This window comes from Rhizopus delemar, genomic scaffold (genome assembly GCF_000149305.1).
Source record: "Rhizopus delemar RA 99-880 supercont3.6 genomic scaffold, whole genome shotgun sequence".
NCBI lineage: Eukaryota > Fungi > Mucoromycota > Mucoromycetes > Mucorales > Rhizopodaceae > Rhizopus > Rhizopus delemar.
Window position 1 is genome coordinate 676424 of NW_027137832.1, and position 21027 is coordinate 697450.

A 21027-nucleotide genomic window follows, 5' to 3' on the forward strand; every position below is an offset into this window, starting at 1 on the left:
TTTTGATATCCTCATTAAACAAAGCAAACTCATCTTTAACCCATCTAAATAAAGGCTTTTAATATTATTAAATCGAATTCCATATAATTTGAAAAGGTTGATTTTTAAAAGATAACAAGACAAGTGATTGAGTTGATGGTAGACTTGACAGGGTATATAATCGACTTGTAGAATCAGATACTGCATAATTCAATTTTTTGAGATGATTTGCCACCTCTGCTTTTCTTGTTACAATATATCCTGCTACTCGGGGGTCCAACGGTACTGAAAAGCCAAGTGCATTATGTATCGGTTGAAGCATACTACAGATCTGATGTGCATCTGGTCGATTTTTTGGTTTAGGTTCTAAACAGGCAGTATAGAGTGCTTCATACCATCTTGGCAATCCAGGAACTGGCTCAATACGATAGACGTGGTCCTCAGCAGCAGCAATTTTGTTCTCCAGCAAAGCATCTGGACAAGGGAAAATCACTTTACTCACCAGTTGCCAAATAATAATCCCCAAACTGTAAACATCTGATTTTTCTGTATAAATTCCTTCACGCACCTCAGGTGCAATATAAGGCAATCGACCATAGACAGCTTTAGTAAGTGTCGTGACAGAAGAGGATTCCTTGGCGGGCGTCGCAAATCGACAGTCGACCAAGAAATAATCTGAATCTGTGCAGACAATATTGCGTGGATGTACATTTCTGTGACACATACCAGCCTTGTGTAAATCAGCCAAGTTGGCTGCTAATCGTAAAAGGGTGCCTGTGATAGTTTTTAGGTCAAGATCTCCCAGAGGCAGCTGTCTCATATGGTCCTCGAGATTACCACTGTTGCTGCATTTCATGACCATCATCAAATCCCCTGTACTTTCACAAACAGTGATGCCTTGAAATAGTAAAGGTAAAAATGCTTTTGATTGTACAGAGATCTACTCTATTTATTAGTTTCCAAGATTGTAGTATTACTATCAAAAACCTGCCTCGTTCAATAATTTATCATCCACAATTTTGAGCGCCATACGAACAGGCCGAAAATCATATGCAGGTGTCATGGTGACAGCATAGACAGCAGAAAATCCACCGGCACCAATAAATTGCATATTCGAGAACCAGGACCAAGGGAACCACTGCATGTATTGATCAAGTCCCTTCAAATAAATTTGATCAATCACTTTACGTGCTCGCGTATGCTTCACAGATGTAACCACTTGCTCTTGGCCATATCTTTCAGCTAGTGCTTTAAATGATAATAATTGTCTCCAGACTAGCACCCAATCCTGTACTAACAGTTGGTTTAATAAGGACATAATACGTAGATTTCATTGTTATTACCAGCGCATGATCAAAATTTATATCATTATCAATGTAAGCAAAATGCGTGTTTCTCATAGCTTGTGTTATACTTTCATGTATTGGTTGTTGTTCAAAATTGTTTATTAAGTTTGATAATCCAAAATAATTTGGATAAAGTTCAATCAACTTGGTTGCTGTTGCTTTTGTTTCATTTATTAATTCTGTATGAAGTTGTTGTGAATAGATGCGTTCTATATCATTTTCATCTATCATTTTTATCAAAGAAAAAAAGAAGAAAAAGAATAAGTAAGTTGTACAAAAAGACAGTAAAGATGTTATGTAATACAAATAACTATGATTGGTTTTTTTGGAAAAATTAAATTTCCGAACATAGCAAGGAAAACCATGAGCTTTACAAAAAGGCCTTGTTTGCTAGCATTTAACAAATTAGATAAGAAACTTCTGCTTATATAAAACAAATGTTTTTAATATGTTAGTCATGTCCCTTTTATTCAATCAAAAGTTGTGCTTGGGCAGCCTAACTTCTAATCAAACTCAAATATTTTTACTGATGGGAAACAAGCCTAAAATCAGTGTATATTTTCCTAGTACTGAAAAAAAAAAAAAAAAAATTGCGGTCTTAGTCTACTTTTAAAAGCCATGGGTACAAAGAGAGATGATAATAGAAGTTAGTATGAAAAGAAAGTGATAATTAAGAATTGGAGTTGATAAAATGCTGTACATTGAATCATGTTTCATTTTGGAGGTCATTTTTGATGACAGTATCTCCAAAAGAGAAGATAACTAACTAATTGAAGTACGTAAGTACATATGAACAAATGTATTATTTTTTAGGAATGAAAAAAAAAACACTGTCGCGTTAGAAAATGATCAACATATGCTCTAATTTTGTGCACATCTGCTTGTACACTCTACTTAGTAGAACGGACTTCGTTTGTCAGATGTATTGTTATCCAAGATTCCATCATCATGAATCATTACAGCTTTGCAAGAAAAATCCTTAGAAATGGTATACCTATGCTACTCGATGATTGTATCAAATATCATAAAAATACTGCTCAACTTATGAAAGACGTCCTAGGCTTTATGTAGACATATTGTACAAATATATGTTTGGTGGGGTGACTATAATTGCTGAATAGCAAATGCAGTTTATTTTACCATTATTGTCCTTGTCAAATTAGCTGTTGTATTTCAATAAAAGCTGAATATGCTTCTTTAAGTTTTCTTTAAAATTTGAAATTTTCAAGACATATGATCTTTGAACGGTCCACTGACATGCACAAGGAAGAACGAACGAAATAATTAGCGAATTCCTTGATAAATATGTATTTGTGATCTAAAATAAGAAGTTAAGAGTTACAATAGAAGTAACTGGAGTCATTTAAAAAAAATCGTAATAAAGCATGACGAAGGACATGACAGAGAGTAAATTGAGATGATGAAGTTTAAACTTATAGAAACAATGTCAGTCGATCAATACTGTTTATTTGGAGATGTAAATTTTTACTTTTTTTTAAAAAAAAAAAAGCAGTCTTTCTTTGAATAGTTTGAGGGACAATCAGCCAAACTTATTATATTAGCGAGTAAATAATTTACCCTTCAATATCAATACTACCTTGATAGTGCTTTATTATACAAGATACTCAAGTAATGATACTCTGTTTATAATGTATACAAAATTTTCTCTTCATTTTGTTTGCCACAGATCTGAGTGCAAAAATAAACAACTTTAAAATAAGCGTAAATTTAACTATTTATTGCAGCTTAGTTACTGTCACTTTTAAACAGAACTGATCAATAGTTAACAGGGCTTTTTTATTTACAGCAAAGGCAATAGTACAATAATGAAAAGGAAAACAAGAGCCTCATCTTTACTCTAGCCTTGCACTTTGTTTTGTCGTGTAAGCAAAGAGCTTATGTTGAAGACTACGTAATGGAGAATCGTGTTGAGCGCGTTCCTTTAAGTATTGCTGAACCCCCATAACTAGATTCAGCAATGAATCATCCTTATATTCATCATTTTCCACAGCGTCCGTATTATATATATTTGTTTGATTGGTCCATCTTTCTCTTCGTCTTCTGGACCTAAATACTTCTTCTTTTGACAAGGCCCGTTTTCTGAGTTGAATATCATCATAGATATATTCGTTTTGTTTGTTTGACATATTGTATTTTTTTTTTTTTAGTAATGCGTATGGAAACAAAGAAGAACAATAGGCCTTTTTTTTTCTTTTTATATGAAATTAATCTCCTTATTTTCTTATTGTTTCTCTGATACATTGATTGATAAACTAACAAGGAGGAAAATAAAGTGTGGCTAATAAAAATACTTTAAAACCTTCCATTCTTACTAAAATCCCGTATCTTTATCTTATGTACTAAAATAATTTGTTAATTGGATTATGTTTTACACTTTTTTTATTTACTTTTTTTGTATTCTATATTGTGGAATAGCATAATGCAATGTGATAATAATTATATGTAGACTAAAACAAAAGGAAATAAAAGGAAAATTACATTTTTTTGAGTAGAGTAACAAAGAGAGATTTAAATTCCCATACCAAGCTCGTATGCTCTTTGCCTCATGTATATATACATTTTATATTGAAGACCATAAAGTGGTGATTCAGTCACTTTGCTTCCATGCATCTTTGCTTGCTCTTCTAAATAAGTCTGAACGGCCAAGATTAGGTTGAGTAGTGAATCATTTTGATAGTCATACTCCTCCTCTTCTTCTTCTTCTTCTTCTTCATAGTAGTAGAATTGATCTTGTTCATTTGCTTCTTCAATTGTATCAGTCATTTCATGATCGTAGCCTGAATAGCATTCTTCTTCTACGATATGCTCTTTACTAATAGATTCATTATAAGAGTAAATAGCAAATTTGATGTCTAATTCAGCATTGTTATAGGCGTAACTATTATTACTAAACAATTGAGAATCATTCATGACAAATAGAGAAAAAAATAAGAAGTAATAAAGCAAGAGCAAAATAAGATCTTCAATCCTTTCTTTATTATTGTTGTCTAAACTAAAAAAAGAAGTTCAAGAGAAGAAAAAGAAGAAAAGCTTGACTCGGTTGCTTTTCTCGATTGCTTCCTGTTCTTTTTTATACACAAGTCGTAATTTATGTAGGAGAATGAAAACGCAATAGCACAGAGCATACAATGGTTTTACATCAAACAACCTCTTACTAACTGCACTACTTTTTTTTTTCTTTTTCAGGTAAAACATGGCCCTCCTTGAGTAAAGAAGGAGAGTACTAAAAAATATAACCATTCATTCCCTCTTTAAGTACCTATCAGGCTCCTCTTCTAATTCCTTTGCTAATCAAGGAAAATTGTCAATCTGAGATTTCTTTATTGTTCCCTTTTAAAAAGCGGTAATACATCTAATATGTTTGATAAAAATTGAGAACATGTTAGGCGGAATTCCCCTTGCTTTTTTTAACACGTTTGAGCTCCTTTTATTCCTTTGTTAAATAAGGAGTTACTTCATGATGATTTTTTTTTGGATGTGTATTACGATGCTTTATTGGTGTTTCAAGATTCCAAAAATATAAGACATGTATATGCTGAAAGATGGTTTATACACAAAGGCTAGATAGGTATAGTTTATTCCTTATAAACTTAGTTTGGAATCACAAAATTAGATAGCTATGTACTATATTTACTTTTAAAATGATAAATAAGAATAAGTGGAAGGAGGATTCGGAACTAATCAAGAAATTTGTCATTATCAATAAACTTCGCTACTATGAAATGAATATATAAGGAGGGAAAGGTACATCCCTTTTATTTATGAAACTAGCAGCTCAATATACTTTGCTGGCAATGAAGTTAAGTGCATAACATCAAAAACTAGTTGTTATGTTCGCACTTGCTCTTTCGAATCGAGTACACAGAGGAAAGCCTAACATTCCCACAGTACTCTTCTTAGTCCTGTTGGCAAAGCAATCCTACAAAATATGTTGTTATCGTTCAAAATTTTGAGTAAAAAGAAGCTTGAAATTCGCATTCGAATTAATAACTTACACTGAAAATAAAAAAGGGGAAGAAGAGGAAGAAACACGTTTTTAAGAAGCGCTTTAATGACTCCTTCTACAAGAAAGCAAATTTTTATTTTATATATAAAAACAAAAATGTTATGCTTTATGTTTGTTTGAATTGATCTTATTTAAAGTTGTATGAAAAAAAAATTCACTCACTTGAAGAATCAGCGTTTTCAGCTACATTGTTTGAAATAGCTATAATATTAGCTTTGAGCAAGTAATAAAAAGAAAACAATGAACAGTGAGAACGGTAAATTTTGTCACTTTGAAAAAACTGGATATTTGTAACCAAAAAATAAATATCACTTTCCAAAAAACTAATGGTATTAAGCCAAATATGGTTGTCCCTTTATGTCTAGAAATTTGTCCTTTTGAAATAAGAGAAATGTTCACAAGTTAAATCAAATTGGCCTAAAAATAATATGTATTTTTTGACTTCAAACAATTAGAATGGAGTTTTATTATAACATTGATTTTACCAAACAAGAGATGATTTTATCAATATTGGGCTATACGATTTTGTTAACCATTAATACAAATGTCACTTTTCCAATCGAGATCTAATAAATAGGGATTAAGCGACCATCCGCCTTTCAAACGTCTTCCATACGTCCTCATCAGTAATTATCTAAACTATGAATACCACTAGAAACAAAGCAATGTGTATGTTTTACTATGTCGAATTTACTCCAGAGAATGTTGAGATATGTAAAAGCTACAAGAATCAGAATTGGAAATATGTTATAATACTACACCAAACCAGCCTATACTCGTTACTCAATGACAGTTGCTAATTTGTATGTTATGCTTAGTTTCGCTATACGGTGAAGTGATAATAGAAACCATTTAATAGAAGACTGTAAAAGACTATTAATGTACAATAACGATAAGATTAACAATAACTAGTCCTTGACTTCAATTGCTTGAACGTGCAAAAAAATATACTCGGCGCCCAAAATTAATTTTAGCGGGAAGAAAGCCTTCTTTGGTTTATTACTTTACAACAATAGTATCATGGTAATATCACACTGTTAAGCTTGAACATTGGCCAATGTGTTTTTTTTGAAGATTGCATATTGACTTCGATTTGTGAATACTTGCCAAATTACCAACAATCTAAAAACTTTACAAAATGATGAGTTTGAAATTATAGGATATGCCAGGAAGTCTCCTACCACAGACAATTTGGATACGAGAGTGAGACTACTTGAATCAATGATCAATAATTCGCGTTCTCGTTCTTTCGCTACACGAATTTATGTCTCTGTTTGTTCACGTTCATTAACGCCTTTTTCAGAACGAGATTTAAAAAATGATAAAACTTATAAAAAATTAAACAATATAGATGGAGACGCAAGGTAAAAAAAAATAATATAGAATAAACATGCAGACTTTACTTACAATAATTCGATGATTTAATACAGAAATGATGAAATATTTGCATTCCACAAAGCATAACGTATATCTGGTATCGATAGATTTTCCTGGTTTATCCTCAAAATCTCTCCAAGTCAAAGAATTACTTGAAAAAAACCCTTCGATTAAAAAAGTAGCTATAGAAATATTTGCTGTTTCTATCAAAGTTTTCATCTATGATTCAGAAACGCTACTATCAGATACAAAATTGTTGGATTAATACCATTAATTTTTGTTTAAACGTTATATTTTATTAAAGGTCCAATTGAGCACTAAAAAATAAAACAAATACGTGTCCGCCTGGACCAGATCAATCCGTTTGGAGGTTTGATGTTTAGAAAAAAAAACTCTTCGGGTTCAAGGGTAAAAAATGAGAAAGAAAAGTAGGGTGCATAGAGAGACATACGAAGTTAGTTAAATTGTCTCAGCCATTCAATTAGTTTTTGGCCATGAGGTGTCTCGCATGGGATGGTTGTGTAGTGTTGTATTTGATCTAATTCATGGAGAATAGAACATATAGCAGGCCATTGACAGGTCCAGGACAAAGCAACACTAAAGGGAACAAATGTGCGTGTCGGAAGCATATTCAAAAGGACCATTTATTTTTTGGTCACAGATATTCAATTTTCTCAAAGTGACGAAGTTTACCGTTCTCACTGTAAAATAATTGCATTCTTAATCTGCTATTAATTTTAGTAATTGACAACTCTATTTTTCTACCAATCAGCTTGTTAACCGTACAAAAAAAAGACAATGCAAGTGTAACCTAATCATCTGCAAATCTTTATTTGATAGTTCTTTTTGACAGAAAGCATTATACATATCTTTTTCCCCTCAAATTTCAGGTTCAAAAATGTAGTTTTTAATAATAAATCAAAGTTGATTTGCATTTTTAATAACAATAACATATAAAATAAAAAAGGCAGGTTTTTGATTAAAACCAAAAAGATTTACACGCAGTAGCTGAGCAACTAAAGGGTAATAATGGTATAAATACTAGAAAAAATGGCTCTAAATAGGTGAAGAAAGGATTAAAATTTTCAAGTTTTTAAAAGAATTCAACTTTTCTAGGCGCCTCTGGGAAATCTTCTAGATGTCGAAGTTTTTCGTGCATATTTGTTCTACGTAGACGCGTTGCATATGAACTGATAGCTGCTGCAAAGTAAAACTAAGTTATAAAAAAAAAGTCAGATAACGTGTGGTGAAATAGATAGCGAGCCTTACTTGGAATAAGTTAACAATAACAATCAAACAGCAAAGAATGATCATAAAAGTTCTATAGTATGATGAGCAAGAACCCACCGTTTCGTCTGCGTTCAAAGCAGCACATGTATTGATGATGTCTATCCTCTGAACAGCAAGTACAATAATGGCTGCAATGGATATTAAAAGTTCGAGTAGTGATGATGTCCAATAGGCAAGTTTGAATGCTGCAATCATCTTACGGTGTTGCTATATATAATATTAGATTTATATACTTTTCTCTTTTTAAAATATTTACTGTAATGCTTCCAATGACACCAAATAAGGAACAAAACGCGAATATGACAGTGATGGCTATCGAAGTATAATGGACTCCTTTCACAGCAGGTGTTGAGAATGCGCTTTCCGATTCATCTATTAACAGTAATAAACCGTAAGTAAGAGTCAATTCATTAGTTGAAGGAAACGTACTGAATTTGGGAATAGCTAAACTTAGTAAAACAGTTATAGCAACATAAAAAGCCTAAAAAACACGATTAAGCATATGCTATTAATCTTATAAAAAAGTTATTAAAACATTACTGCTGAAAGTAAAGCGATTATCAAGACACCAGCTCTGTAAAATTATATGATGAATACTTTATGCCATATAAATCAAATTTGTGTATTACCTGATAGGAATACAACAGCAGCACTTATATTGACCCATTTTTGTAAATGTATACGGTCAGAAAAAAAAAAGAGGAGGGAAAGAAAAGGTGTATACCAAAAGATAAAATGTGTAATGTTTATATGTATTTTCTTGTCACTACAAAGCCTCATGTGGTAGCTTTTTGCTTCTGATTTTTCTATACATTTTTATTTTTTTACAGTAAAGCCCATATGTGTTACCACCTAAACCTGTGATAATAATAGATGTTTGTTAAAGCTTTCAAGTGATTTGGGCTTATACAAAAAAAAAAAGACAGATTCTTGGTCAATTTGGGCTGTGAATTTTTTTTTCCTTTTTTTTTTTTGTAAGCAGATCTATAACTACATGAATAATAAATCTCTTTTAATTCCCTATTCATATTTCCTTTTTGATTATATATTTGATTTTATACATCTTTATAAATCTTTGGTTAATTTAAACATTCTCAATAGAAAGACAACGAACAATTGTTATGCAAGTGTAGTCTTTATTTTTAGCATGTGGCTGGTATTCAGTTACCACGTCAACCGGAGTTGTTGACAACAGATTTGGATCAAAATAGTCTAAAAAAGGAAAAACACCAAAAAAATAGTAATCGTCAAAACTCTATGATCATCTCACACAAATCGTAATGTTTGTTCATATTGCCTTTCAGTTTTTTGTATTTAAATAACGGCTTATATTTTTTTTAAAAAAAAAGTATATAAAAAAATAGTTTTATCAAACTGTACTTGAGATAGTAAGTATTTTTCTTCCTAATATTCTTGAACATACCCAATGAAACAACCATTATACTTTAGATGTAGATGGTATATAGCTTTGAATAACATAATATAGAGTAAAGAATCTGATTAAGGGGTTTGTTATACTTTATCCAAGAAGAGAAATATACTGTCCTCGATTGAGATATGATTATTGAGCCAATGACCTTTTCCCGCTTTTTTCTCAAAGTTCCCCATGTTGATATGACAACAAACGCAAAGAGCGCTTCTTCTTTTAAAGTATGACGAAACAAAAATATAGTGACATATTTGAAATGGCAGTGAAAGCATAGATTTCATATGCATCTAAAAATAATCTTAGGTAAAGAGAGTGGAATGTTTGATAAATAGAAGAACTGCTAATTCAACTAATTGTGTTTGAATAAGCATTATGGATATGTGAAACGAAAGAAACATTCATCCTGCATCTTTTAGTGAGATGAGTGTGAAGGAGGAAGAAGCGCGTTAATGTTTATTAAATCTTTACTTGAATGAAAAAGATATAAAAAAAAGGTAAAAATAAATGAGCTGCTTTGAATTCAATGTTTTTGATATGAAATAAAAAAGGAGGCTTATTGAGCGAAAATCTTTTTGATTTTAGCAAGAAAATGAATTAGAATTCTGGAAAGAGCCACAATACATTAAAAGTAATATAGCATGTGATTCACTAGCTAAAATATATATTAAACCAGATTTATCTTTCTAAATGAATACTCTAGATTCACAGTCTTTTACAAACTGTAAATAAAGATCCGTGGCTCTTTGGCTTCTTTTCAGCTTGAAAATAAAACACGCCAAGTAAAAATTATTAAATTCCCCTGAACGGATCAAAATAGGTTTTTGTGAAATATTGAATGTCCAAGCACATGTGTAGGTAAATATATGTTGAAAAATCACGAGAATTGGGAACTTTGAGACACACAGGCGATCACGAAAAAAAAACTACATACACGAAAACAAGTGTGCGCTTTTTTTTTTATTGCCTATTGTTCGGGAGTAAAAAAAAAAAAAAGTTTTTTTTTACCAGAAATTCTACTTCAATAAGTTTCAATTAGAGAGACTAAAATTAAGGCAATAAAGAAAAAAGAAGGTATTATGATGTTCCTTTTTGACATCAAATTGTCCATTTATTTTTTTAATTGTCTGCCTTTTATTAAATAGATATTAGTCTAAATCCAAACCAATTATAGCGATTCGCCGTTTTTTATTATAAATATAGATGACATGTTCCATACAGATATAATACACTGTAATTAATCCATATACACAAAGCAAACACAAGTTTATTTAATACTTGATGATGATCCTTTATTACTGAGCTAAAAAAAGGGAAAAAAAAACTATTATTATTTACACAATACAATCATAAAACAATTCATTGTAGTACAAAATAGGCAACGGGCCAATCTGACAAAAGAAGTACCCAAGTATCAAACACATCAGTTTCAATTGCTTTTTTTAGTTTTCGCAACGTGAGATCCCCCTTTTTCGCGCTTATTTATTTTTTGTCTCTTTCATCTCCCCTTCCTTTTCTCTTTTATGACTCATTTAAATAAGTTTTTACCCACTGTATTTGGTATATATACGATCAATGCTATAACTTATTCTTGGCTTGTACCTGGTGTATTGGCTCAAGATGATAGTTCAGGTAAAGAGAAGAACGATTTTCTTGAATGAATATTAATAATGATATAGACGATGGCACAGACGACGGAGACGATGATACAAGTGATGATACCAGTGATGATACAAATGATGGTGATGATGAAAGCGATGACACGAGTGACAATACCAATGATGATGATGATACGAATGATGATGATGAGAGTGATGACACAAGCGACGATACGAATGAAAGCGAAGATGGTAACAGCAATAAGCTATATTCATTATGGCTAGCATATTAAAAAGTTTATAATATAGGATCGTCATCAACAACCAACGATAGTGAGGATGATACTACAGCTGGCGATGCTAGTACCACCACAACAGCAATGGTTGATGGAAGCACCCCAACTACGACAGTTTTAGAAAGTAGCGTAGAAACAGCAACTGTAGACAGTAGCAGCGCTACTACTGATATTGTATCAAGCACAACAGACGTCGTCTCTATATCGACTTCGAGCGATAGCGCATTGATTACTTCATCAGCAGTTTTAAGCAGCAGCGTTGCTTCACCTACCTTAACAGCCACCACAAGTGATTTGCCAATGTCTACACAGTTATCTTCAACCAGTATAGCAACTTCAAGTATTAGTAGTAGTATTATTATTCCTAGTATAACGCCCACTCTTGATTCTTCTTCAGACAATCATACAAATACAGGTGCAATTGTTGGTGGTGTTATAGGTGGTGTCGCTGGTTTAGCAATCATTGGAGCTGTTGTCTTCATATTCTTACGTAAAAGAAAGAGACCTAGCTTTGATCAAGAAGTATTCCGTCCCGACAATTCAGATGATGATTACGGATACAACAGAAATACTGTATACCGTAACTCTGGCTCAAGCTCTACTCCAATGGCAGAGCAAGCACCACAACCACCAAATCATAATTACTACAATCCAAATAATCAATCTGTTTCCTACTAAAAAAGAGAAACAGCACGCCTTCATTTTAGACAAAAAATTTATCTTTCATCTATTTATTTTCTTATTTTGTAATATCATGTGTGTGCGTGTGTGTGTGTGTGTGTTTACAATCAAAAAATCCTCAACACAATATAGAATATTAAATCATAATAACATTCATCTATATAATTGAACTTTATTCAAATCACCTTTGCTGTTTCTCCTTTTATTCCTTTCCTTCCTTAATTTTTAATGAGTTTATAACAAAACGAAAAAGAAATATAGTCATATTAGGGAAGCTTTGTTTTTTAATCTAGAAAATGACATCCTCATCTTCCTTATCCAACAGATCGAGTTGTCCTGTTTCATGTGCGGCCTGAAGTACTAGTACTAAATCGAAAAAAAAAAGGTTTAAAATGAGTTTATACAAGAAGACATGACACCTACCTTCTTCTTCTTCACTTGCTTTTCTTTCCCTTATAGCATCTTCAACAGCAGCACGTTCTTTCTTCTTACTTTGGACCTTTTTCAATCTATAATGAAGAGTAAAACACATGTATAAAATATTCTGATGCTGTATTTACCTAAAGAACTCTTCTCTGTCTTGCTCATCCAATTCAGAAATGATATATTTAATAGTATTCTCATAACGAGGAATAATAACATGCTCAATTGCATTGACACGACGATTTGTTGCCTTAATAACTTCATCCAAAATAACAAAGGCAGTCTAATCTAGTTTAGTTTTGATTTTTCAAAAAAAAGAAAAAGAAAATAACATTACTTGTAAACTGGCAAGCTCAACTAATGTCTCGACTGCTTTTGTATAAACTTCTTTGGCCCTTTGGATTTGTTGACCGCCACGACCAAGACCAGTGAATTCAAAAGCTAGCAGAAATAGTATAAATCATATTGTTTTCTCTACATATCATATAATTACCATTGCCTCCTTCAGTATACATATCAAAAGCAGGAAGCATAACACCCGAAACATTTTCTTGTTTAGCACGAACACGTAGTTGAGCAGATTTTGAGGCTTCTTGAATTTGATAACTAAAATGAATAGATGTTTTAAATTGATATCAAACAAAAAAGGAGAAAAGACATGAAACAAACCCAATGTCACCAGTAATATATTGAACTTCGGCAAGAGAGAAAGAAGCAAGTTGCATAACTTGGCCCATTCTGCGTTTAAGCTTTTATAATAGTTTTTAATCTCGAGTTTTTCAAAGCTTGTTTATTTATCACCTCGTCAATTTTTACTGTAATTCCTCTGAAACGTTTCGTCAAGGCTTCAGATTTACGTTTCAAAAGAGAATGACCTGTTTGTGCGCCTTTTAACTTGAGCTTCATGTTGGACAAAGCCCTATGAAAAATGTTGATTTGTTTTTACGACTTCCTCATCCTTTATATGCGCACAAGCACATACTTACATTCGTGTAGGGAAAATGTTGAGTCTTTGGTTATTTCCAGACATTTCAAGTCTTTATTATCAGTTTAAAAATAAAATAAAGTTATACAATAAGAAAAAAAGTCGAGGCTATAAAGAAAAAGAGAAGGAAAGAAAAAAAAAGATACACAGTTTCATCCATAAGCTCGCTCATAAAGCAAATAAAAATACTTGCAGTATACAATCTCCGACTGCTACTCAAATCATAGACAAAAGTTGGCAGATATGCATTCTCTACTAACGACTTTATTTTCCATTGATACCTGTAAATGCATGAAATAATAATCGTAATACAATGCTATCAAACATATGCTCATTAATAAGATAGTCTTATTTAGCATTGGCTTGATGACATAGTAAAGACGCCAGTTACTACTGTTGTAGAGCTTTACAATATAACTGTGCATTTTCTATATCCAAGGGTAATAACCGAATTATAAGCTTAATAAATAGAGCATTGTCTAAAACACAATGGGTATATTATGTCTGCTTCTTCCAAATAATTCTTTTATCTCCTAGAGCTACTACCATTTGCAATTGTTGGACCATTATATTTGCTTGAGCACTATGTCTATCTGTTGGTGATATTATAAGATTAAGCCTTATTGAAATTATTATCAGTTTGTTGATACATTCTGAGCGAAAGCGAGTAAGAATATCAGTGAATGCGTTTATTGCTCTATTATGTTTGAAGTTTGATTATATTATTTCTCTCAATCATATGGCCACTCGCACCAAATTTTATTATTATTTTAGCCATGTTTCCTATCAGCAAGAAATTACTTTCTCTGACAATGCCTTCTTGAATAATGAAAAGGAGAAATGGTTCATTGAGAGATTATGATATATTAATGAGTTTGATACAATAGATTAAGTGAGTGTGTAAAAAGAAACGAGTTTTTGTGTACTTCCAGAGTATGCGTATCTATACAAGTGCTTTTAGGTGCGACTCATTAGTTAAACTTGCTTACTTAGGCACGCTGCTGCTCAACTAATCTTATAAGACAAATTACTTGAAATATTATATAATTTTTAAACCTTTTAATGTATGAAACATAGTAATTAGATACCATTTAAAGTTGAATATGAAATTGTTGACTGATACGCATAATTTATGGAAGAAAATAAATGACTTGTTGTCGTTTCTATCATACTTCATTCTCCTCTTCTTTTTTTTAAAAAAAGAAATAATGCATCAAAAGAGCGTATTCTTTACTGCATACAAGCCAATACTAAGTAGTAGTCCTCATTTGTCAGTAAGGCCCAGGAGACATCGCTAGTCATGTTTTCTTCGCGTCTTCACGCTCGCAATCGTTTTTTAAATTAAAAAACTGGCAGATGAAATTTGAGCTATGGATCTAAATGAAGTTTGAAAAGGTAAATGGTGACAAGAATTGGTATGTTTGGCTAGTATACAGGCGTAACTGAGTAGAAAACTTGTTTGTATTTCTTCATTCTGTTCAAGTGCATTGTTGTGGAAAAATGCGGGTTTAAAATTATATTTTAACATCAGAAATGAAAGGGATGGAAAAGGTTACATGTAATGCATAGGAGTGTATTTTAATCAGCCTTTTTTTTTTCTCTCTTTCTGTAAAATCACCAGTCTATTTCTCCCTTCTTGACTGGCTCCGAAATAAAAGGTTTGACAAAACCAAATTTGCATTATGCTATTAATACAAATATATAGCAAATACATGTGCTTTTATTATTTACAGAATTTTTATTTCTATCAATAGTTTAAAAAGAATACAACCAAACAGCTTATAAAAGCAATCATTGTCATTGGTTGATATTTAATTAATGAAGCACTACTACTATCACCCGTTGAGAAGGAGAAAGATGAGCTTTGGACATTTCCATTCAATCCCACGGCAGCAGCAATGCCGACCTTGTTACTACCCATATCAAAGGCCATGTAGGCACTGCGAAGAACTGAATCACCAACGAGATACATATTTCCAGAGTTGCTGTCTAAGGGCGCAATGCCAAAGAGACAAGATTTTGACGTGGCTGCCGTTTGTCCGTCTAAGGCTATGACGAGTTGAGAGGCAGGAACAGACAGACTGATGGGGTTTTTATTTTCATCAGACATGATTAATTCAAGTTGTGTATTGGCATTGGCCACACTGCAGTCGACAAGATAAGTTCCTGAACTGGAATCAACAGAGTAGCTACCAGAGCCTGCGATAGCATTAATCACTTTCTCTGCCATGGATTTGGGTAAATAAGTCAAGGTAGTTCCGGTATCAAGAATAAAAGCACTGGTGGTATTGAAACTAATACTGACAGCTGCATTGCTGTTTACTATACTGTTTGTAGTCGTGTTGCTAGTGGTAGTAGTACTGCTGCTGGTGCTCGTGCTATTGGTGTTAGTAACAGCAATACCTTGTGCGCCCACCATCCAATAATAATTTCCATCATTGCTTAATGTAGTACGTTTATTTTTGCTGCTAACTGAGCTATATGAAACGACTGGGAGATAGGTGAGGTTGCCCTTGAATTTTGTTTGATCTACACCACCAAAAATAATTTCGCCTACCCAACCATCTGCGTCGCCATTGTTTAAATAAATTGAGAATACAGGATCGCTGATGATATCTTGAGCGGCTAGATTAAAAACAAAGGGATTGTATGTACCTTGGCCTCTACTGTAAGAACCTGTCAAACGAGGGTAGCCAAGGCCGAGGATACCGTTAGCTGTTTCTGTATCACCTCGCTTTGTTAGCTTTGCAGCTGTTGAAACAGTGATTGTGCTGGGGTTTGTTAAAATTTGTTTGGTATCAGAGGCTAAACCGAATTGTTGTTTTGTAACTGTTGCACCGGCGATTGTAACAGAGTCTGTCACATAAGTACCATTGACACTGCCAATACCATAGGTGAGAATGAACGCCTTGTCAAGCGATGCATAAGTGCTGGAAGCTGAAGGGTCAAACAAAGTATTGGGACAATCAGTTGTTGGACAACTCTTTCCTGGAACCCATAAATCAGCACTAAATATAACATATCATTTTAATTTTTTTTTTCTTGGCGCCTTCTTTTTTTTCTCTACCTTCCAGTGTCAAGTGTGACAGTAAAATTTTGTACTGGAGTACCAATACCAATGTTAATTAAATACTGAGATCCTAAATCGTTATAAAGGCTGGTCATATAACTATCTCGTTTTCCAAATTTTTCCATTTGAGCAGATATAATTGGATCAGGACGGGAACGACGTTCAAGAGGGACTCTTAATATACGCTTTTCATTTGATGCTGATGTTACAGTTGTTACAAACAATGAACAAAAAGTAATGATTGCTGCGTGGCTTATTTGCATTTAAAATAAATATGTACAAAAAAAAAAGAAAAAAAAAGAAAAAAGCACGGAAATGAACAAAAGAAGAGGGGAAAAAAATGAAAGGGAAGAGGAAGAAGCGAAAGAGACGAGTATTTATATCAATTTACTTGTCGGGAATATCTGCTAATTAATCGTTAAATGAGTTACATTACAACACCTTTTTTGGGCGGGCCATAAAAATAAGCATTGTTTAGCGACACAATGAACTGTTCCATTTTAGGGCAAGCACTTTATAAATCTTTTTTATTTTATTTTTTTATTTAAAAGTGATATATCAATGCATGTTATATAAACTCCTTTATATCTTACCTAAAAAAAAAAAGAAAAAAAAGAGAGAGAGAGAGGCAGATACGGATAGATAGCCAATTGTATTTTATTGTATGACATCAATGTGTAATAGGATGTTTCGAGGCTAAAAAAAGACAAAGGTTACAAAAATCATGAGGATGATCGAATAAATTGTATCAGATAGCTTGGCAATAATGTTACTATTATTAGTCACTTGGTCAACTGTGGGGAAATCATATCCATTTGCTGCAGCACCAATACCTACTTGTAAACCCAGCATGTCATGCACTACATAGGCACTTCTTAGCACAGTCTGCCCAAGAATCCAACCTGTGGATGACAAGGATTCAGTGGATATTGGCGCCATTCCAAATAGACATGTCTTGGCTGTTTTGATATTCGTTGTATCTTGCGGTAAAACCATTTCTCGCAGTGGCACTCGAATCACAGCAGGTTTAGCCGTAAAATGGTTAGGAGCTGTAGAAAACTGAAAATAAAGCCAGAGTGTCCGCTGATCAAGGAAATCGCTGCAGTTAACTTGGTATGCTTGAATACTGTCGTCATTTAGTTTGAGTGGTTTATAGTATGACGTGATCGACTTGAGGATCTCAATGACGATATGACCAGGAAGGTAAGAAAGTGTTGTGCCTGTGTCCAAAATGGCAGGTTGAAGTTCGTTCAATTGGGTTTCGTAAACCGCGGTTCCATCAGATTGCACGACAGAGACAGCCTGCCCTGGCACGGTCCAGTACCTGAAGCTATTGGGGGTCTTATCGATCGGTTCGTAATATTGTCCGATGTTTGCTTTTCCTGAGCTGTCATACTGAATGACAGGTAAAAATGAAAGTTGCCCTGTGAATCGGCTTGTCTCGTACCCACCCATGACTATCTCCCCTGTGTAACCATTTTCGTCTTGCCGGTTGAGATAAATTGAGAAAACCGGCTCACGGATAATGTTATGTTTGATTAGATTAGTGATAAATAAATCACCTTGGGCGGTCGTCATAAGGCCAGAAAACCCTAATCCCAATATACCATTGCTGATACCAGTGGTGAAAGAAGCGAGACCAAGAACTTGATTTGGACAAGATAGATTACCTATCGTAACAGTATCATAGGCAACAACCCCTTTGGCAGATCCACTACCGTATTGAACATAAAATGTTTGATTTGTCTCACTGAGCGTTGAAGATTTGCTTTCTGTGAATCTTGAATGAGAGCAGATACTTTTGGGGCATTCAGATGATGGTAGCCAAATATCAGAACTATTCCCTTCTTATTCACTTTGGTTTTCATTATACATAATAAAAGTGCATTTTTGATTACCTTCCAGTATCTAGAGTGACATTGAATGATTGAATTGGAGTACCAACACTCAAGTTTATAAGATACTCTCTAGCATTCGCATTATAAAGAGGTATGACAGGTATTACATCGCGTTTTTTTTTTGATTGTTGAATAAGTGATATATCTTCTTGTACAATAGATAGTTTAATGGCAGCTAGAGCTAGTTGACATAATGGTAGAATATATATAAAAATCATATTATTTTATTGTTAATTACAAAACAAAACAAAAAAGAAAAACAATAAGAATTGGTATAATAACAATAAGTTGCCAAATATGGTAATCATAACATTACCCCTTAATCTTGCATAACTTCACGAGCCACTGAAGTATCCAACAACTTCTCTGCAAGTTCTATATTATGTCCCAAACCACTTCTGTTCTCTTCATGCTTTAAGGGATCCTTTCTTGCCTTTGTGGTAATCCAAATGATCTTGTTCATAAAAGGTTTCAACTTCTTTACAATTTCTTCACCATCGTCTTGTTCCCAACCTCCTTCAATATGAACTGAGGATTCGATGTGACGAATGATGTGCATTTTGCCCTCCTCTTCTGAGCAGTAAATGATCTTTCTATAGTCTATGCATCCACCGCTCTTTGCAAATATATTTCCTTGAGAATTTTCTAATAAAGTCTGAATATGATTACGTTCTTCTTCTGAATTGACATGAATAATCAGATATATTTCATAAAGATAGCTGAGTCGTTCTAGCAATTGAAGAGATTTTTCATGAAAAGCATACATGCTGACATCTGACGAAGGGTTCCAAAGAACAGTCTAATGAGAGAGTTAAGTCAGTACTTTAAGATTCAGAGAATTGTGTAAGCATACGTTTTTTAAAGAGATGGTCATTTTCTTTTTATGTTTTCGCGCTTTTAATGGTTTATTGCTCAACCCAATATTTCTCTAAAGTTTAATATAAGCAATGCTTAAAAGAGTTCTTTTTTTTTTTTCCTTTTTTTCCAAACCTCATTTGAAGTGATTTTACGTCGTGGAGGATACTTTTTAAGCCAATAAATAGCAAAGCTAATGATTGCAGTGGCTAGAGATGTGATACCAATTAAGCGTAATACCCAAGGTGGAAATACTGACTTTTTGTTATTTGACATTGCTGTGAAAAAAAAAGATAATTTTTGTGGAGAAAAGAGAATTTTCACATGTGTATCTATAATTTAAATAATGAAGCTCCGTTGAAGACAAATAATCGTAATAAAATACAAGTTTGTTTATCTACTCCAGCCCAGCTCTCAAACGATCGTAAGAAGCAAAATAGTTCTTTATCACAACACAATCCAGATGCCTTTTCAGCCTAGAAAGAGGCATATAAACCACCTCAATCCCGTCCGATGCATTTGACGGTATAGACACTCAAGTGGATGGTAGCTACAATTTCGATAAAGCCAACATCTATCTTGTATATATGCAAAATGATGCCATTTTAGAACCTTATTCCTCTGTTTAAATAGGCGTTTTACCTATAAAATAGAAATGTTTTAGCACACAGTTAATTTTACATGTAACTGCAGCAACGTACTAATGATTGTTTTAATCAGAACCATCACCAAAACAAACAACACTATTGTTATCTTCAATAGAGAGATGACCTTTATGGCTATGTCTAAATAATCCAAGAAGATTAAAAAAGCATACTATATTTCAGACAATCTTATTTCATAAAGTTGCACCTATTTTAACATGGTCAATTATGAAAGCAAAGCCAGCATACCATGCCCACCATTATCCACATCCATAAACATGAGCTACAATCAGGTAAGCTACTTCATATACTTGTATCAAGTTTTTTGTCAGAGAACTATTTATAAAGGGTTCAAATATAATTACTACCAGCGAAAACGGACCAAAGATCAACTGTTGCGAATAAAAAAAACACACAGACGATCGAACTATGGCTTTATGCCAATTGCGCAAAACTTGAAACGGCCAAAATTGTGAAAAGAGTCATAGTAGAATGTTGCTGTCTAGGTAACAATGCTTGCTTGTTGGTTAAGGAAATGACTTGTGAGTTTGTCTAAAATGTTGACCCCGTTTACTGATAAATGGTCTCTTGAAAAATCAAATTGATTAGGTTCCAAATGTAAGCGCCACAGAGGGCATCACAATGCGTTCAGGACGAATGATGTATTATTATCGTTTTGAGTTGGAGACATTTCCAGAGTATCTCGATCTATTCACTGGCCGACAGCACACAAAGTCATGTGTTGAAATATACATTGCAGTATATGCAATGTTTAGCAGCGTTCTATGTTCTCATCCACACACCTAATGCTAGTCCTTGTACTTTTCAAGTTGTAGCTGATAATGAACCAATTACATCCTGTGTCAGTGCAGCAGGTATTATAATAGACAGCAATCAATTGACCGAGGCTATCAAACAGTCAATTGATCTCTTTGTTTCTGTATACCTCACCACAGAAAGTAGCCAAGTGTGAAGAGTCTAAGATCCAGACTGTCATTGATACTTACGGTTAAATTAAAAAGGATTTATCTTTACTTCAAAGTCAATTCCGTATGGTTTTTGAGGATACGACATTGTTGATTGGTAAGATGAGTTTTTTTTTCTTAGTTTGAAAATGTTTAGCCTTATTTTT

At 33.3% G+C, this 21027-nt stretch overlaps 10 protein-coding genes across 10 annotated transcripts; 3 read left to right on the plus strand and 7 right to left on the minus strand.

Annotated features, from left to right (window-relative positions):
* Nucleotides 1-281: 281 nt before the first annotated feature.
* On the minus strand, nucleotides 282-1297 carry RO3G_08242 (uncharacterized protein; the record flags this gene model as incomplete). The annotated part of the gene is made up of 3 exons (XM_067662832.1): nucleotides 282-302; nucleotides 482-919; nucleotides 1016-1297. The coding sequence occupies 3 exons, from the start codon at nucleotides 1295-1297 to the stop codon at nucleotides 282-284; spliced, it is 741 nt and encodes a 246-aa protein (XP_067518933.1).
* Nucleotides 1298-3854: 2557 nt separating this feature from the next.
* On the minus strand, nucleotides 3855-4109 carry RO3G_08243 (uncharacterized protein; the record flags this gene model as incomplete). The annotated part of the gene is made up of 1 exon (XM_067662833.1): nucleotides 3855-4109. The coding sequence occupies one exon, from the start codon at nucleotides 4107-4109 to the stop codon at nucleotides 3855-3857; it is 255 nt and encodes an 84-aa protein (XP_067518934.1).
* Nucleotides 4110-6372: 2263 nt separating this feature from the next.
* RO3G_08244 (uncharacterized protein) lies at nucleotides 6373-6994 on the plus strand (the record flags this gene model as incomplete). Its single annotated transcript, XM_067662834.1, has 3 exons — nucleotides 6373-6375; nucleotides 6704-6716; nucleotides 6837-6994. The coding sequence occupies 3 exons, from the start codon at nucleotides 6373-6375 to the stop codon at nucleotides 6992-6994; spliced, it is 174 nt and encodes a 57-aa protein (XP_067518935.1).
* An 828-nt stretch (nucleotides 6995-7822) lies between these two features.
* RO3G_08245 (uncharacterized protein) lies at nucleotides 7823-8686 on the minus strand (the record flags this gene model as incomplete). The annotated part of the gene is made up of 6 exons (XM_067662835.1): nucleotides 7823-7942; nucleotides 7999-8226; nucleotides 8276-8391; nucleotides 8449-8500; nucleotides 8560-8593; nucleotides 8649-8686. 6 exons carry the CDS (start codon nucleotides 8684-8686, stop codon nucleotides 7823-7825), a joined length of 588 nt encoding a protein of 195 aa, XP_067518936.1.
* Nucleotides 8687-10968: 2282 nt separating this feature from the next.
* RO3G_08246 (uncharacterized protein) lies at nucleotides 10969-12017 on the plus strand (the record flags this gene model as incomplete). The annotated part of the gene is made up of 3 exons (XM_067662836.1): nucleotides 10969-11077; nucleotides 11125-11295; nucleotides 11353-12017. The coding sequence occupies 3 exons, from the start codon at nucleotides 10969-10971 to the stop codon at nucleotides 12015-12017; spliced, it is 945 nt and encodes a 314-aa protein (XP_067518937.1).
* A 292-nt stretch (nucleotides 12018-12309) lies between these two features.
* RO3G_08247 (V-type ATPase, D subunit) lies at nucleotides 12310-13473 on the minus strand (the record flags this gene model as incomplete). The annotated part of the gene is made up of 8 exons (XM_067662837.1): nucleotides 12310-12386; nucleotides 12444-12529; nucleotides 12581-12726; nucleotides 12781-12884; nucleotides 12937-13049; nucleotides 13113-13192; nucleotides 13245-13362; nucleotides 13430-13473. The coding sequence occupies 8 exons, from the start codon at nucleotides 13471-13473 to the stop codon at nucleotides 12310-12312; spliced, it is 768 nt and encodes a 255-aa protein (XP_067518938.1).
* A 1702-nt stretch (nucleotides 13474-15175) lies between these two features.
* RO3G_08248 (uncharacterized protein) lies at nucleotides 15176-16761 on the minus strand (the record flags this gene model as incomplete). The annotated part of the gene is made up of 2 exons (XM_067662838.1): nucleotides 15176-16436; nucleotides 16496-16761. 2 exons carry the CDS (start codon nucleotides 16759-16761, stop codon nucleotides 15176-15178), a joined length of 1527 nt encoding a protein of 508 aa, XP_067518939.1.
* A 433-nt stretch (nucleotides 16762-17194) lies between these two features.
* Nucleotides 17195-17953, minus strand: RO3G_08249 (uncharacterized protein; the record flags this gene model as incomplete). Its single annotated transcript, XM_067662839.1, has 1 exon — nucleotides 17195-17953. One exon carries the CDS (start codon nucleotides 17951-17953, stop codon nucleotides 17195-17197), a length of 759 nt encoding a protein of 252 aa, XP_067518940.1.
* A 762-nt stretch (nucleotides 17954-18715) lies between these two features.
* Nucleotides 18716-18955, minus strand: RO3G_08250 (uncharacterized protein; the record flags this gene model as incomplete). The annotated part of the gene is made up of 1 exon (XM_067662840.1): nucleotides 18716-18955. The coding sequence occupies one exon, from the start codon at nucleotides 18953-18955 to the stop codon at nucleotides 18716-18718; it is 240 nt and encodes a 79-aa protein (XP_067518941.1).
* Nucleotides 18956-20145: 1190 nt separating this feature from the next.
* Nucleotides 20146-20868, plus strand: RO3G_08251 (uncharacterized protein; the record flags this gene model as incomplete). Its single annotated transcript, XM_067662841.1, has 4 exons — nucleotides 20146-20188; nucleotides 20267-20401; nucleotides 20505-20513; nucleotides 20672-20868. The coding sequence occupies 4 exons, from the start codon at nucleotides 20146-20148 to the stop codon at nucleotides 20866-20868; spliced, it is 384 nt and encodes a 127-aa protein (XP_067518942.1).
* Nucleotides 20869-21027: the final 159 nt, after the last annotated feature.